Source organism: Lynx rufus, unplaced genomic scaffold, assembly GCF_022079265.1.
Source record: "Lynx rufus isolate CCGP_SWC_20201006 ecotype Redwood Valley unplaced genomic scaffold, mLynRuf1.p SCAF_24, whole genome shotgun sequence".
In the NCBI taxonomy this organism is placed as follows: domain Eukaryota; kingdom Metazoa; phylum Chordata; class Mammalia; order Carnivora; family Felidae; genus Lynx; species Lynx rufus.
This window is the reverse complement of record NW_025814839.1, coordinates 18,233,779-18,249,512: the sequence shown is the minus strand read 5'-3', so window position 1 is coordinate 18,249,512 and position 15,734 is coordinate 18,233,779. Positions and strand designations below refer to the sequence as shown.

At 42.2% G+C, this 15,734-nt stretch overlaps 1 protein-coding gene across 3 annotated transcripts in view; it reads left to right on the top strand.

The window, feature by feature from the left end:
* The window catches only part of EWSR1 (EWS RNA binding protein 1), a 27,161-nt gene extending 11,427 nt beyond the window's left edge, over positions 1-15,734 (top strand). Inside the window, exons 6-17 of one of the 3 annotated variants that reach the window (XM_047087951.1) lie at positions 1,149-1,316; positions 3,061-3,272; positions 4,285-4,465; positions 7,251-7,285; positions 7,821-7,853; positions 8,170-8,288; positions 12,331-12,460; positions 13,313-13,435; positions 13,939-14,101; positions 14,517-14,614; positions 14,915-15,167; positions 15,322-15,734. In XM_047087951.1, coding sequence (XP_046943907.1) covers positions 1,149-1,316; positions 3,061-3,272; positions 4,285-4,465; positions 7,251-7,285; positions 7,821-7,853; positions 8,170-8,288; positions 12,331-12,460; positions 13,313-13,435; positions 13,939-14,101; positions 14,517-14,614; positions 14,915-15,167; positions 15,322-15,361 — 1,555 coding nt within the window. In that variant the 3' untranslated portion in view covers positions 15,362-15,734. Of the gene's footprint in view, positions 1-1,148; positions 1,317-3,060; positions 3,273-4,284; positions 4,466-6,117; positions 6,911-7,247; positions 7,286-7,820; positions 7,854-8,169; positions 8,289-12,330; positions 12,461-13,312; positions 13,436-13,938; positions 14,102-14,516; positions 14,615-14,914; positions 15,168-15,321 lie in introns of those variants that run through there. The other 2 variants (XM_047087950.1, XM_047087952.1) reach the window with 2 other exon arrangements.

Here is a 15,734-nt window from a genome sequence, read left to right as displayed (position 1 = left end):
AAGAAATTAGCTCTGGCAAACACTCATGAAATTACTTCTAATGTGCACAGTGAGTAATCAGAGCTACTTGGTAGTCTGCATCTGCTAGACGGCCTGTGCAGTAGTTAGGTGAAACTCACTGATTCCTATAGGGCTCCATTTCAGTTGACCTAGGCATTGCAGAGTGTTATCAAATGTTAAAAGGCCCGTTAGATGATCCGTTGCAACAGTATATCCAAGCCGTGGGGTGGGGGTGGGGGGCAGATCTATTAATTGGTTTTTATAAATTACTCTTCTTGGTTCCTTTTTTTCCCTCGAGTTTCAATCCTTACCACTTTAAAACTGTCTCGTGACCAGTGACAGCTACTCCTCTTTTCCACTGGAAAGAGGGGGCTTGTGACCTATTTCAGCTCTGGAGAAAGCAGTACTTCCACATCCTGTCTGGTCTGCCTACCGATTCTTGGGGGTTTGCTTAAAATAGCTCAAGCTCACTTTGCTACTGTCTTGTTGCACAGTTAGGACTGAGAGGTAATAGAAAACCCTGGATTTTTTTGTTTGTTTTCCTTCGGGATTGGGATTGGTTTTTTATCACTTAAGAATATTTCCCAGTTCATCCGAGCATTGGTGAGAGGCATGTCCCTCCCCTACTCTGGTATTTCCATTATGGAGATTTTCAAGCAAAGTTAGAGTTATTAGTGCCAGTCGGAGTTAGGAAAATGTGTTTTCAGGTTTGGTCCTAATAAATGAGAAACATAAAGTAACCCACAGTTACTAGACAGTACTAAAACTTCTGCGTTACTATTAAAAGTTTCTTGTCTGTCTGCAACATCCTTTTTGAGAGAAAGCATTTTCTTACCTAACAAACCACCTCCCCTCCCAGATCACTTAAATTGGCAGCAGAAAATCTTGTAACTGCCTTTCATAGCTGTGTTAATGTGGAACATGTTGGTATCTCTTCTGTGGGTGTGATGAATTCTCCCTCTTTTTTCATGTCCTCTTCCAGCAAATACAGTTGGACCAACACTGGGTTTGATGTAGGTCACTTCACAATTGTATTTACTTCCAAGCTCAATCCTACCATTGCACATTGCTCCGAGGTTGTAGAGTTCTTATTCCCGGGAGTTTTATGGTTGAGGGAAAAAGTCTTACTTTTTTATTTCTCCTTTTAGACCGCAGGATGGTAACAAACCCGCTGAGACTAGTCAACCTCAATCTAGCACAGGGGGTTACAACCAGCCCAGCCTAGGATATGGACAGAGTAACTACAGTTATCCCCAGGTACCTGGGAGCTACCCCATGCAGCCAGTCACGGCACCACCATCTTATCCTCCTACCAGGTCAGTATCCTCCTGGCCAGTGAGCTAGTAGAATAACAAAATCATTTTTGTCAGGCTGTTGACGTGCTTCTTCCTTAGGTGAAATGGGTTATCTGACTCTCTCAGTGTTTAAGCCTGGCCATGCAGTATTACATTAATCAGTCTTAGGTCCCTGTAGTAGTACCTGGCAGCCAGTAACTCTTTTCTCTTGAATACAAATGAAAACATTGTTACCACTCCATGTTCTTCCTTTTAATTTTGCTCTTTTAGCTAATTCAGATGCATGAAAAACAGGTATATGAAGACAGGTAAACCCAACCATGGGAGCCACCTTCTCCAATGCAGTTTGGATGGATAAAGTGCAGGACATAAAAAAGAAAAGAAACTTCACTGTAATCATTTCATATTTGACTTAATTCAGAGGTCCGTTCATGCACAAGTCTTTTAATGATCGGGCCAGGGCCTTTACTTTTGTCTACAGGCTTATTCAACATTTTCTGTCTTAGGTTAACCACACCAGCAGCTGTAATGTCTAGTTTGGGTTTCTTTTAATAGTAGAGGAAAGAACTGCAAGTTTTCTCGTTCACCGTTTAATTAGAAGCAAATTTTCAAATGAATTGTCTGAATTGTGTCCTGAAGTGTTGACTTAGTTCTGCTAGAGGTGGCAGTTCCCTGTTTTGTACTCAATTTCATTGGTTTACACAGTAGAGCACAGCAGATGTGAACAGGTTTAGAAGCAGATACAGCTGACCCGGTAAGTGCACAACTTGGAGCAGCAATGAATGGCCAGGCTTACAGCAAGAGTTCTTCACAGAGCCCAGTTGCGCCTGTTCTGCTGCAAGTAGTTAATGTGGCCCATTGAATAGGTGCACCTAGTGAAGAGAGGCTGTTGGGTCTGTATAGCCATGCTGTTGGGTGTGGTGGTAGAGGCTTAGTTTAACTGTACTTCTAAATGATGGGGTTGTTTTGTTTTGTTATCTTCATTATCATAGTTCATCTAAAGTTTAATAGTTCTTTTCAAGGTTTATTTGTATGCAAGAACGTATCTTGGTTTAGTTTCCCTGACATGTGGTTGCCATGTCAGCAGATGAAGAACTTCTGATGCTTCTTGTATATGTCTTAATTCTGAAGTTTCCTTTTCCATCTTTCCTTCATTAATGCCCAGATTTCATAGATGATCGATCAGACATGTCTAAAAGTTTAAAACTATATACCGTACATAGAAAAATAGTTTGAAACTTGGGACAAATTGTCAAGAGAAAATTGCCATATTTGTGTGACCACACACACACACACCGAGCATTCTTGTACCTTCTGAAAAATCACTGTCATGACTGAAGGGAATTGTTGGAGCCAGGCTTAGAGCTGCCATACTTAACTACCTCCTTTTCCTTGGTGGCTTTTTCACTGGGTCATCGTGCCCTATGTATTCTTCCCTTAATCCAGGAAGCACCTAAACTCCCAAATTGACCTTGAATTTAATTAAAAATAACTCTGGTTTTAATGGGGTGCAAAGTAGAAGAGGAGACTCTTAGGGTCGTATGTTGTATACTAGATAGGTTTTCGGTATTTTCCTCTCTTGTGCATTTAAAGCTTTATTGTTCCAAATACAAAAATATTTGCTTATTTTGAATTCAAACTGTTGATACGTAGAAAGTAAGTGCATTTTTGAGTGTTTCTATGTCACATGCTTTGAATGTCTCTTGATTAAAGGGGGCTTGAAGAAATAACAAGCCTCTCTAAAAAGCTTTTTTTTTTCTTTCAGCTATTCCTCTACACAGCCGACTAGTTATGATCAGAGCAGTTACTCTCAGCAGAACACCTATGGGCAGCCGAGCAGCTATGGACAGCAGAGTAGCTATGGTCAACAAAGCAGCTATGGGCAGCAGCCGCCCACTAGTTATCCCCCCCAAACTGGATCCTACAGCCAGGCTCCAAGTCAATATAGCCAACAGAGCAGCAGCTACGGGCAGCAGAGTGAGTTGCTAAGAGAGAAAACCAAATAAGAATGATTATGTTTGGACTTTCTGAACGTGGGGAAATGCTCTTTACAGTTGTTTACTTTCAGACTCCAGGATGCATCTTTAGGACGTAGCATCCTGGCTAACCACTTGGATGTCCCACTAAAGACATGAGTGCTTTTCTCCAGTTTAGTTGTTGTTAGTATGCCTTGCAAAAGAGAGTTTGTAACTGACCAGAGCACACATGTTAAGACTGCCAGCTTTGCTCTCTTTGAGGTTACACACAGTGAGTGAAGCTGGCATTCCTGTGGCCTGCCCACCACAACTCATTAGAAGGACATGAGCAGGTAGCTGTTGAAGACTACTGCAATTTTGATAGTCTAAAAAATGCTAGGTTTTGTTTTTGGTTTTTGTTTACATCTGTAAAGAAAAAAAAAAGTCCTTCTCACAGAACACTTAGTTTGACGTGGAGAAATAACCAAAAATTCAAAACTGCTGTTTCACAATTTAATTTTTACCCGGATTGTTGGGGGATTTTTGTTTTGAGGTTTTGGGGTGTTTTGTTGTTGTTGCTTTTTTTTTTTTTTTTTTTTTAAGTGTTTTTTTAACTAAACTCTGTCCATGGGCATGATGTTTCATTATGGCTATGAAATGAGTAGTGCTGCTTGATGGGGCAATATTCTAAAGCCCTAAGAAACCTGGCTCTGTTTTTGTTTTTGAGAGTAGTTTAAAGCATCAGCTTTTGGAGACATCTTAGGATACAAAACCTTACAAACTGTTGGCCAGGGGGCTTTTGTTTGTTTGGGTGGTTTATTCTAGGGTAACTATGTAAGGTTATTTCACTTGATGAATTAGCAGTTTTGGTTAAACTTATAAGAGCCTACTGATAGATGTGCCTTGTCAGGTGTGAAGAAGATAGTGCCTTGGTTAGTGCCTTGCAATTGAGAATTCTGTGATTCCAGGAGAAAGTACAACAGGCAGTGGTTCAAATGCTGGTCCATGGCTTACAGATGTGACTCTTTCCTCAGGTTCATTCCGACAGGACCACCCCAGTAGCATGGGTGTTTATGGGCAGGAGTCTGGAGGATTTTCCGGACCAGGAGAGAACCGGAGCATGAGTGGCCCTGATAACCGGGGCAGGGGAAGAGGGGGATTTGATCGTGGAGGCATGAGCAGAGGTGGGCGGGGAGGAGGACGCGGTGGAATGGGGTAAGAGCAAACCTTTTATCCTTTTACTTAATTTTGTTTCATCCATAGGATTTTCAATGGAAAGAAGGGACTGAAAGACATAAGAAATTTATTTCTACATTTCCATGGACAATCTGTTGAGCCCAGGCCATCTTCTAAAACATGGAAATGTCATCTTTGTGGCATAGATTAAGTGGCAGTTTGCTTTTTTCCCTGCCAATCTACTTAGTTGGGTTGGGGAGAATAAAGAATGGTTTTGAAACTAGAGCTTTCAGTTCCCTTCATGGTTTCCAGAGGTCAAAAGCCTCTGTGGGTAATAGACTCGGGATGGAACACACACAACCTTCTAACACCCCTAGGTTTTTAACTAATGGCCTCTGAATGGTTGTCTTGAAACACCTGGTGTATATATATATATATATATACTGTAGAAAAGGAGAGCAGCTGTTTTCCGGTGTTTGTCCCCAACTTCTGTTTGTACTCGCAACTGTTGAACATAATGATGAAGATACTGGTCCTGTAACCCTGAGGTGCACCTGGTACACAGAAAAGTCCAATAGCTTTTTGCAGAGTAATGTATTTAATTACAGGATCACTCCCCATTGGAGATCTTGAGAAGTCTAAATCGGTTTGACCATTTTGATTAATGGCACAATCTGGTTTAGAAAACTTTGTTTAGATCAATAATATAACCCTGTTACCTGTGCCTGCCCCTCCCCTCCCTTCTCCTGTCCCTTCTCCCCTTTCTGGTGTCTGTACTTTGATGAAGGTGAGGTATAATGTTGGTGGTTAACATAATCCAGAAGGTTTAGTTCTGTGTGTGTTCTGTCCCTATATAAATTAGTAAAAAAAGTTATGCAGAATGTTACATATTATGTATATTGGAATCGGTGCCACTGTTGGTTCAAGGAAAAACTGGATAGGATTTTTATATGTGTATATATATATATATATATATATAGAAGTGGACTTCAAAATTAGAATAAAAGTTGATCTCTAATTTTTATATTAGCAAATCTGTTTACTGTTGAAAGATACTGATTGAACATACCACTTTGCATATTCTGCATAACTTAAAGTCTTTGGTGAAATCTTTATTGGAAGAAACCGTTACTTGACAAAATACAAAAATTTATGAACAATTTGGTAAAAAGTAAAATCAGTCTGATTTGGAGAAAATCATTCCATTATAAAGGTTTCACTTCTTTATATGGATGTTTTAAAATAGATGTAGACACTTGAAATTACTATCATCACGTCTCCAATCACCTAGAATTCTTAGAATTTTTCAATTGCAAAACCAATTTCAAGTTCGCTCATTTTAATACTCCAGAAGTAATAATTCTACTAATTTTGCTAGACTTTGCTAATAGAGGGATCCCCTCTTTCTGGATGAGAAGTCTCTCCTGGAGCCATAGAAAAAATCGTGGCTTTCCCACAGGTTTTTCAACTGACTGTGAAGCAGTCAGTTGGATTCCTTGGGGACAGGACAGGGGCATTCTCCCCTCCCCTCTTTTTTACTGTGGTGTGGTGATGGTTTTCAGTGTCTTCAGCAGGTAAGGCACTCAATGTTGTTAACATGCCCTTTTTCATTGCCTCAGTATTTTGATATTTTCATTGGCTGTTAAACGTGGAAACTTTTTAACATGCTTTGTCGCATTTATATGCTACAGGTTACAAAGTGAGAGCCTTGTATACACTTCAATACTTAAAAAGTACCCGTACTCAGTACTCAGCCGGCAGCATAATGAAAAGTGGGACTAGACACGGTGTCCATATGGAGAGGAAAAATATACATAGAATATTTTTAACAAAATGTATTCATTGTATAAATGGAATCCTTCTGTAACTTTGGTAACTGCATACTTGTTATTTGGTAATGAACCAGAGGAGGTATAATACTCTAGAATTGTGTAACATTAAAGTGTAAACTTTTGTGTTTAAAGAGAGAGAACATTTTATGGTGTGTACTTTTAAAAAGGAAAGAAAGCTGCATGCAACAGCTTGAAACTGTATATTCAGGTATTAAAGGTGCAATACTGGTTAGGAAAAGCTCAAGGCCTCCCACTGGGGAGCTGCCTTTATTTAATTTTGAAGAAAAAACAAAAGGCCCAGCATATTCCCTCCCCCTGTTTACAGTATGTGAGGCAGTAATATTATACTGCTGTCATCTCTGTTCTCAACTGATATGTCTATAAAGTTGCACCCCCAGTCTGTTGAGCCTTGGTATTTGTTGTAAATTCTCCTTTCACAGCAATTGTTAAACCCATTAGTGCCCTGAAATGTATGGCTTTATGCTGAAGATTGGCTGGATGCGTCCTCTGATGTGTGTTGTAGGCGTTTAATGTGGTTGTCTCCTGCTTGATTATACTGTGACTTGTTAGGAAGCCTCCCTGGGCTCTCCCCTAGGAGAGGTTGAGGGTGCACCTTTATGAACATGGAAAGCAGTTGCCCCAGCTTTGCTGCTCCACTCTACGACCAAGCTCTCCCTGTTTTTCAGCCGATGGGGTGGGTGTTGGGATCTGTTTTCTTCCCCTAATTTGCCAAGTATTGCACTATTAATACCAGCCCCCGAAATGAAAGGAACCAACCACACTGGTGTGTACAATCAGACAAGCAAGGTTGTATATAAAGAAAATTTGAGCAAGCTGCCCTGAAGAAAGGCATAGTGACGAGATGAGAGAGATGCATTGTTTGGAGATGTGTTTAGCCAGTGCCCTTCTTCCCCACGAGCCCCCCCAAGGCTCAGAGCGGTACTGGCTTTTAAAGGGAAAGGCCTTCATTTCTTCGTTTATCCCCCCAGCAGCGCTGGAGAGCGAGGTGGCTTCAATAAGCCTGGTGGTAAGTTTTTGAGTATTACCATGGATAGTGTTTAAAAAAAAATACAGTCAGTTTTTAGAAAACTATAATTTTTTATTAGTTTCATAAGCGGTTTAAAAATGATCTATACAAAGAGACTAATGGGTACTGCCGGCATTGTCTTAGGGGTAATAAGGTTAACCTATGGTTACAAAACAAAGGGTAACTTGAAGTATTGAGCAACTGCTTCTGTAATATGGGGGAGAATCCATTTTTTAAATTTGGTTTGTTTGGAGGAAAATTTTTGACTTAAATTTAACACTAATTTGGCACATAAGCATTGAGAGTGTATTTGGTTAATGGTTTAAAAGCAAACCAGCAAAGAAAAAGCAAAACCCTAGCAAATCTTTCACAAATGTTTAAAGGGGCACTGCTCCATTTTAGCAGTGCGGGTCTTTTTGAATTTAATGAAGCCCCATCAAATGGTGGTATAGTAGATAGCTATGTGTGTTTGTAAGGTTTGTAGCTTGCAAGACGTGCACTAATAGTATCTTATGTGATCTTTCCTGGTTGGCAGGACCCATGGACGAAGGACCAGATCTTGATCTAGGTAATTTTGAACTCTTGAATTTTGTATCTTGCTTTATAAACAAACAGCACAGAAGTTAAGTGTGTGCTGGAGCTCAGCAGCCTGACAGATCGGTGTGATATTTTTGCTGTCGGGAGCAGTTTGGGCTCCCTTTCTCATGAGCGTCTACTCATAATAGCCTTAGACAAAGGAAACCACAAGTTCCAAGGCATTCTTGTTAGTGTGGCTGGTAGTTCTCTTAGCTTTGTGATAATTACCAGTGAGTAGTAGTGACTAGTGGCTTAATTAGTCCATGTAGATACAGGACAATAACTCCCTTCTGTCTTTTTTCTGGAAGGCCCACCTGTAGATCCAGATGAAGACTCTGACAACAGTGCAATTTATGTGCAAGGCTTAAATGACAATGTGACTCTGGATGATCTGGCAGACTTCTTTAAGCAGTGTGGAGTTGTTAAGGTGAGTAAAAGCATAACCATGTGAGCTGACCGATCTTCCAGTCACTAGGCATTTACTTCATAGAGACATAGTTGATGTTGAATGTTTCTGAAGATCTGACTGCTTCTGAAGTTGCCTGACTTTTCTTAGTGTGTTGTAGTTTGCTCCTTAAAATACAAAAAAAACTTTATTTTATGTGGAAAAGAAATGCTAAACATGGTTTGGGTATACTTAACAACTCAGTCCTTTCTTTAATTTGTTTTTAATTACTTATTTTTGAGAGAGTGTGAGCAGAGGAGGGGCAGAGAGAGGGAGGGAGACACAGAATCCGAAGCAGGCTCAAACCCTTGAACTGAGAGATTATGACCTGAGCCGAAGTCGGACGCCTAACTGACTGAACCACCCTGGCACCACAACAACTCAGTCCTTTGTTTATCATTGTCAGTTACTTGTAAGAATACTTACATGGACACTACTTTTTGTGAAATACAGAATATAACATAACAGTTTTAAAATAGTGAACATTTATATTTCTTCTTCCCGGTATAAGTAGTAGAGCTTTAAGTGTATGTGGCATATTTCTTTTCCACTTTTATCCCTTGTCAGCACTCCCATCCCAAATCTTACCTCTCCCTTTTTTTTCGTAGACGTATGCTTAGTATTGGAGAATGTTTATTAGATGGTACTGTAAGGCAGCGGTATTCTGGGAATACAGCAGGAATGGGCAGATAGAAACCCTTGGAGTTCATGTATAGGGAACATAGTAAAAAGAAATACAGTATGTTAGAAGATGTTATGGAGGAAACGTAAATACAGCAAGGAGGGCTGGGGTAAAACCAATAGAGCTGTATAGTTCAGAGTCGGGAAGGCTTTTCAGAAAAATGGAGGGAGTAGCAAGGCAGAAGGTCCGAGGAGCTCAACAAAACTGGTGTGACCAGAAAGTTTTGATTTGAGCTATTGCAGTGGTGGTTGGGTTATTCCTTACGTGGGGAAAACTAAGAGACACTAGGGTTTTGAGAAGGGACTGGGGGTCCCCAGGTCAGAAATCCCAAAGTTTGGGAAGGGGCATGTGGTTTGCTCAGTTAAGCATCAGATGCTTGATTTCAGCTCACGTCACAATCTCCGAGTTCGTGGGATCAAGCCCCACATCAGGCTCTGCTGGGTGTGGTGCCTGCTTGGGATTCATATTCTCTCTCCCTCTCTCCCTCCCTTTCTCTCTCTCTCTCTCTCAAAATAAATAAACTTTAAAAAAATACTAATCTAAGATTTAAAAAATTTTGGGGGGAGTCTTGTTCATTTGTAAATACTTCACAAGTTATTCATATATTCTCTAATAGACAGTTGGGTTATTTCTAAGTTTTTAGTCTACAGCCCATGATGCAGTGAACATTCTTGTACACTACTGGGGCACAGTGCACTTACTTGCAGTAGTTAAGTTCTGTAAAGTCACTACAAAATACTGAATTAATGAATGCTCAACCACTGCTCCTAGGGAAAGTGTGTACACAGCTGTATACACACATCTCACATAGATTATAATCATAAATTCTAAAAACAATTCACCCTGAGATTCTGTTTACTCTTACAAAGAGAAAGTGAGGTTCTGAAGTGTTAAATGACTTGCCTGAGTTGACATTCAAATTCATCTAACCGGCCCCAGGGCCAGAACTTCTTGCACTACACTGCCCTGTCTCCTACAGTCTCCATCCCCTGGTCTTATCTAGAGAGAGCTGGAATGAGGAGGCAGTGTGTCTCTGGAGCTCAGCTGGAACACATGCATCAGCCAGCATAAATTTTTGTCCCTCTGTGCATGTGTACAGGTAACCACAAAAGTGCTACAAGTATTGGGTTTGGAGTTCTAAATTTTAGCAAGTAGGCAAATTTGCAAATATTGAATCCATGAATAATGAGGATCGACTGTACCCAGGCATAGAATTGCTGGTTCTTAAGGTGTGCATGTTTAACTTCACAAGATAAAAGTACAGCTGAGCAACTTAGATTCTGCCAGCATTCCTGATACCACATTCACCACATCCTCACTGCTACTGGGAATCTCCTGAATCTTTAGTTTAAGCCAGTCTACTTTAAGAAAATGGAAATGTGGTTTTAATTTGACTTGCCCTGATTGCTAATCATGTTCTAATTGCATGCTATCTTTTGTGAAATGCCTGTTAGTCTTATGCTCATTTTTCATTGGATTGTTATTTGTTGTTCTGCCTATAGTTCTTTATATTCTCTGAAGGCTGACCCTTGTCTAATACTGCAGATGTATTCTCCCAGCCTTTAACTCCTTTTCTTGGGATGAATGGAAGCTCTTTGTGTAGTTGAACTTACCAGTCTTGTCCTTACTGGTTTGTGTCTTCCTTTTCTATTCGTAAGACCTTGTGTTCTGGCAACATTTATTGAAAGATCTGTCCTTTCCTGGATGGTATAGACTGTATCAGTCACATAACATATCTTGTATACTTTGGGTTCATTTGTATGAGCCTGTGCTAATGATAGCAGAGCTCATTATTTTTATGCCAAGTCTTGAGATCTGCAAATATCAAGCAAATTCTTCAGTTTTGTTTTTTTTCCTCAGGAATGCTTTGCTATTTACTGCTTGCTCTTCTGTGTACATTTCCATTTAGGAAGTTCTTTAAAAACCCCAGTTGGGTATTTATTGAATCTGTAAGACAGTTTGAGGAGAATTGACATTTTTATAATACTGAGTAGTTTTTTCCATGAATATCCTATGCCCATTTATTTAGGTCTTTAATAAAGACTGTGTCCTTAATAAGGTTTTGCAAGTCTTCGTTAGTTTTATTTTTAGATTTTTTTTTAGTTAATGGTCATTTTCAAATGATATTTTGTGGTGGTTGTAACTTCATAGAAATAGGGATGATTCTGGTAGATCTTAACACTTACATAATGAAGATTTCTCTCTACTTGTGATGTATATGGCATGTTGTTTATTTGGGTACATGGGTTTTTTTCCTAGTTTAGAAAGTAGAAATACTGTGAATTTTGTAAAATAAAGGAGATTTTAAAAATACATAGCCCAAGGGGCGTCTGGGTGGCTCAGTCACTTGAGCATCTGACTCTTGATGTCAGCTCAGGTGATCTTGCCTTCATGAGATTGAGCCTCACGTCGGCTGGCTCCATGCTGAGTGTGGAGCCTGCTTGGGATTCTCTCTCCCTCTCTCTTTGCCCCTCCCCCACTTGTACACCCGTGCTGTCTGTCTCTCTCAAAATAAATAACCCTTTAAAAAAACACATAGCCCATCATTCATACCGCTATTTCCATGTTTCTTTTCAATCTGTATATTTATAAAAATATAGGTATCTGTACATAATCTTACAAAAGTTATCTTTCTTTTAAAAAAAAGCCTTCTATGTCAATACTCTTAGGTATCACTAGGTGTATAAACAAACATGTATAGATTAGACTTTGATCATACGCACATTTAATGCAAAAAACACATGAAGCCATATTCTTGTACAGTGTGGCTCCTGAATACAATCTCATTGCATCTGGTGTTCACCTGAAAAGCTAGTGATGTGTTCTAGCTCTGGAGGAAAAATTGGCTGTGTTAGACGTAATCAAGAATGCTTCCAGCACACTCAGTCCTGTAATGATTTAAGGAAGATTTTTCCTTAAGCGAGACATAGCTTATGTGATGGCATCAAAGCCTGACTGTCACATTATAAGAGGTGGCTGCTCTGACCAGGTGCCTGTTAGTATGGACACACAAAATGTCGGGCAGGTGCAAGGACACCAGCAGAATGACAACTAGGGAAAGAACGGAACCTATATTGTTCATTGACACACTTCAGAACTTAAGGCATGTTTTGGTTTTCATGATCCCTACACCTAAGGGGAAGAAAAATCACCTAAGTGTGTATGTTATGGCAATTTAGATCAGTCACCCATAATTGCAGTACTCAGGAGATAAACTAACATCCTACTAAATGTGCGTATGTGTGGAAAAATTACTGCTTTGGACGATCCAAGGGCTTATCTAAATTGTGCATGGGCTTTATTTCCCCCAAAAGAAGCCTAACTGTGCTATTTTGTGCCTAGATGAACAAGAGAACCGGACAACCCATGATCCATATCTACTTGGACAAGGAAACAGGAAAGCCCAAAGGCGATGCTACAGTGTCCTATGAAGACCCACCAACTGCCAAGGCGGCCGTGGAGTGGTTTGATGGTAGGAGCTCTAGAGTCAACAGGGGGTGCTCACTGGCATTCTTAACTCCACCTGCCCTGGGGCACACTGAAGGTCTTAGAGTAGATGTGTGTATCAGCCTGCAGGTGAAGCAAGGGTCTTGCTGATGTATGTTAGAATATCGTTCTCTGAAGTAATTTTAGGGACAAGGATCTGTTCTCCCTCTGTGTGACTAGAAGGCATGGCGGGAAGGAGGAACTTGAGAGCTGTAGGAGCCAGAAGACCCTCTGTCTGTGCTAGAGGAGCACTGGATGGCTGTTGGGAAGCTACATGCCTGGCTCCCTTCTGCCATGGGAGGGCCCAGTTGCTGGCCCTGGATTAGGAGATTCTTTATTTTGAGTCATTATTATTACAAATCCACCTTGCTTAAAGTTGTAGATGCTTCTCTAAGCACGGGTATCAGGAGGTACAGACAGCCACACAGAAATCCAGTATACATTTCAATATATACATTTGGCCTTTGGCATTGGTTCTGGAGTTTTCACTGCAGACAAAACCAACTTGAAAGTGCCAGAGGACAGCTCCTGGGTCTTTTCTCTTCGCCACTTTCATGCACTTGTCCCTACTTCTCACCCTTTTCTGGGCACAGGTGCCAGTGCACTTCGTTTTCCCCTGGCTTAGGGTACAGAGGTTTATGAGGTTGCTTTTGAAGGTGTTTATGGCCTTGCCAGTGACGATCTTAGAGCAGAGTGTGGGTGGAGCACGTGTGCTGCGCTGGGGTTGAGGGGATGAGTGTGGTGGTGGTGGATTGTGAGCAAGGAGTGTTCTAGCCCTGCCTAATCCCCCAAGGAGGGAAGAGTTGGGAGTAACTGGTATTCTGTTCTCTTATTCCAGGGAAAGATTTTCAAGGGAGCAAACTTAAGGTTTCTCTTGCTCGGAAGAAGCCTCCAATGAACAGCATGCGGGGTGGTATGCCTCCCCGTGAGGGCCGAGGGATGCCGCCACCGCTCCGTGGAGGTATTTACCAGACACCTTCCCTGAGCTGCTTCTGTGTTGCTTTGGGCATTTTATGGCACACTTGTCTTTGAGAAACTTGATTTCTAGAATGTAAACAAGCCCGTTAGAAAGAGTAAGGTGTGTAGAATTAATACTGAACCACTAAATACCAACAGCAAAAGTTTGCAGGAATGAAAGGAAGAGAAGAACGGGTTTTTTGGCCGGATGGGTGGGGGGGTGCTGGCGTGCCTGGGAACCACTGCCTGGCTATCAGCCCAGGGCTGCCATTTATTTATATTTATTTTGCTTGGGTCTCTTCATCTGCATGAAATGCCTGTTCTTGTACAGTTTGTGGGAGCTAACTGAAATAATGTGCGTGGAAGGCACAGGGCTGGGCCCTCGTGTCTGGGGCCGATGATGGGACAGTTGACAGCTGTGCTCTCTGCGAATGCCTTTAATGCTAGGGTGTTCCCTGCAGCAAATCTAGTGCTGTGGAGAGGTGACTGGCTCTTTTCTTACTGCAGGTCCAGGGGGCCCAGGAGGTCCTGGGGGCCCCATGGGTCGCATGGGAGGCCGTGGAGGAGACAGAGGTGGCTTTCCCCCAAGAGGGCCCCGGGGTTCCCGGGGGAACCCATCTGGAGGAGGAAACGTCCAGCACCGAGCTGGAGACTGGCAGTGCCCCAATCCGTATGTACTTCTCTTGACAAACTGACAGTCTGCACTAGTGAAGTCACATCTTACCCATTCCCACTGTGGAGAGGAGGGCCACTGGATGGTTTTTATCTAGATGGTTTTGTAACGAGGACCCAGATTGCTCTGTGGTGGGGTGGATGGGGGGCCTTCTGAAGGAAGTCATGGTTCCAGTGGACTCCTGGGGTCCACGTGTGTGTGGTTTTGCAGACATTTTCTGGATCATACCTCAGTCCTTTGGGTGCCTTGCTGCCTGAGGTGGTGGCTCTAAAGCCAGTTTCTGTCGACAGACCCTCTTACTGGTGTTTGACCCAGACCCCAGTATATTTATGCTGGTGGAAATACAGTGAGTGCCTTTGCTTAACTTCCTTAGTTCAGTTGGTGATTTCTGTTGTGATACAATTTTATGCAGGGGGTGTGGAAACCAGAACTTCGCCTGGAGAACAGAATGCAACCAGTGTAAGGCCCCAAAGCCTGAAGGCTTCCTTCCACCACCCTTTCCACCCCCGGGTAGGTATAGGTTTTGGGAGCATCCCCTCAGCTTCTTCGTACTATAAACCTCTCTTGTTAACTTGGTGGACTTGGTAAAGTCCCGCTGCTGACGGCCAAGCTGATGGTTGCAGTAAGTGCAATCTTGGCAGTGGGGTCCTCGAGTCCTAAATAAAGTGTGGCCCAGATATTCAGATCAAGTAAAGTATCTGCTTTGTTTCTGTTCTGGGAGGAGGTCGCAGATCCTGAGCAGCCTCTGAGGCATGTCCATAGCAGCCTCCGTCCTGTCTTGCTGCTGATCTGTCCTTTTCCTTATTTTAGGTGGTGACCGTGGCAGAGGTGGCCCTGGTGGCATGCGAGGAGGAAGAGGCGGCCTCATGGACCGCGGTGGTCCTGGTGGAATGTTCAGAGGTGGCCGTGGTGGAGACAGAGGTGGCTTCCGTGGTGGCCGGGGCATGGACCGAGGTGGCTTTGGTGGAGGAAGACGAGGTGGCCCCGGTGGGCCCCCGGGGCCTTTGATGGAACAGATGGGAGGCAGAAGAGGCGGGCGTGGAGGCCCCGGGAAAATGGATAAGTATGTGATGGTGAAAACCAGCTGCGGCTACCGGGCGCGTCGGGGCCACAGCCCCTTCCTGTCCGACTGGAGTGGGTCCGGCTCCAGTGGGAGGGGGTGGGAAGCTCCCTCTCATTCCCCCTCCTTTAACTCATCACCCCTTTCCGCCTTGCAGAGGCGAGCACCGTCAGGAACGCAGAGACCGGCCCTACTAGACGCAGAGACCCCGCAGAGCTGCATTGACTACCAGATTTATTTTTTAAACCAGAAAATGTTTTAAATTTATAATTCCATATTTATAATGTTGGCCACAACATTATGATTATTCCTTGTCTGTACTTTAGTATTTTTCACCATTTGTGAAGAAACATTAAAACAAGTTAAATGGTAGTGTGCCGAGTTTTTTTTCCTTCTTTTAAAGATGGTTGTTTAACTAAGACTAAACAATGGGAACCCCTTGTGAGCATGCTCAGTATCATTGTGGAGAACCAAGAGGGCCTCTAACTGTAACAATGTTCATGGTTGTGATGTTTTTGTTTTTTTTTTTTTTTTTTTTTAAATAAAATTCCAAATGTTTATAAACAGTCA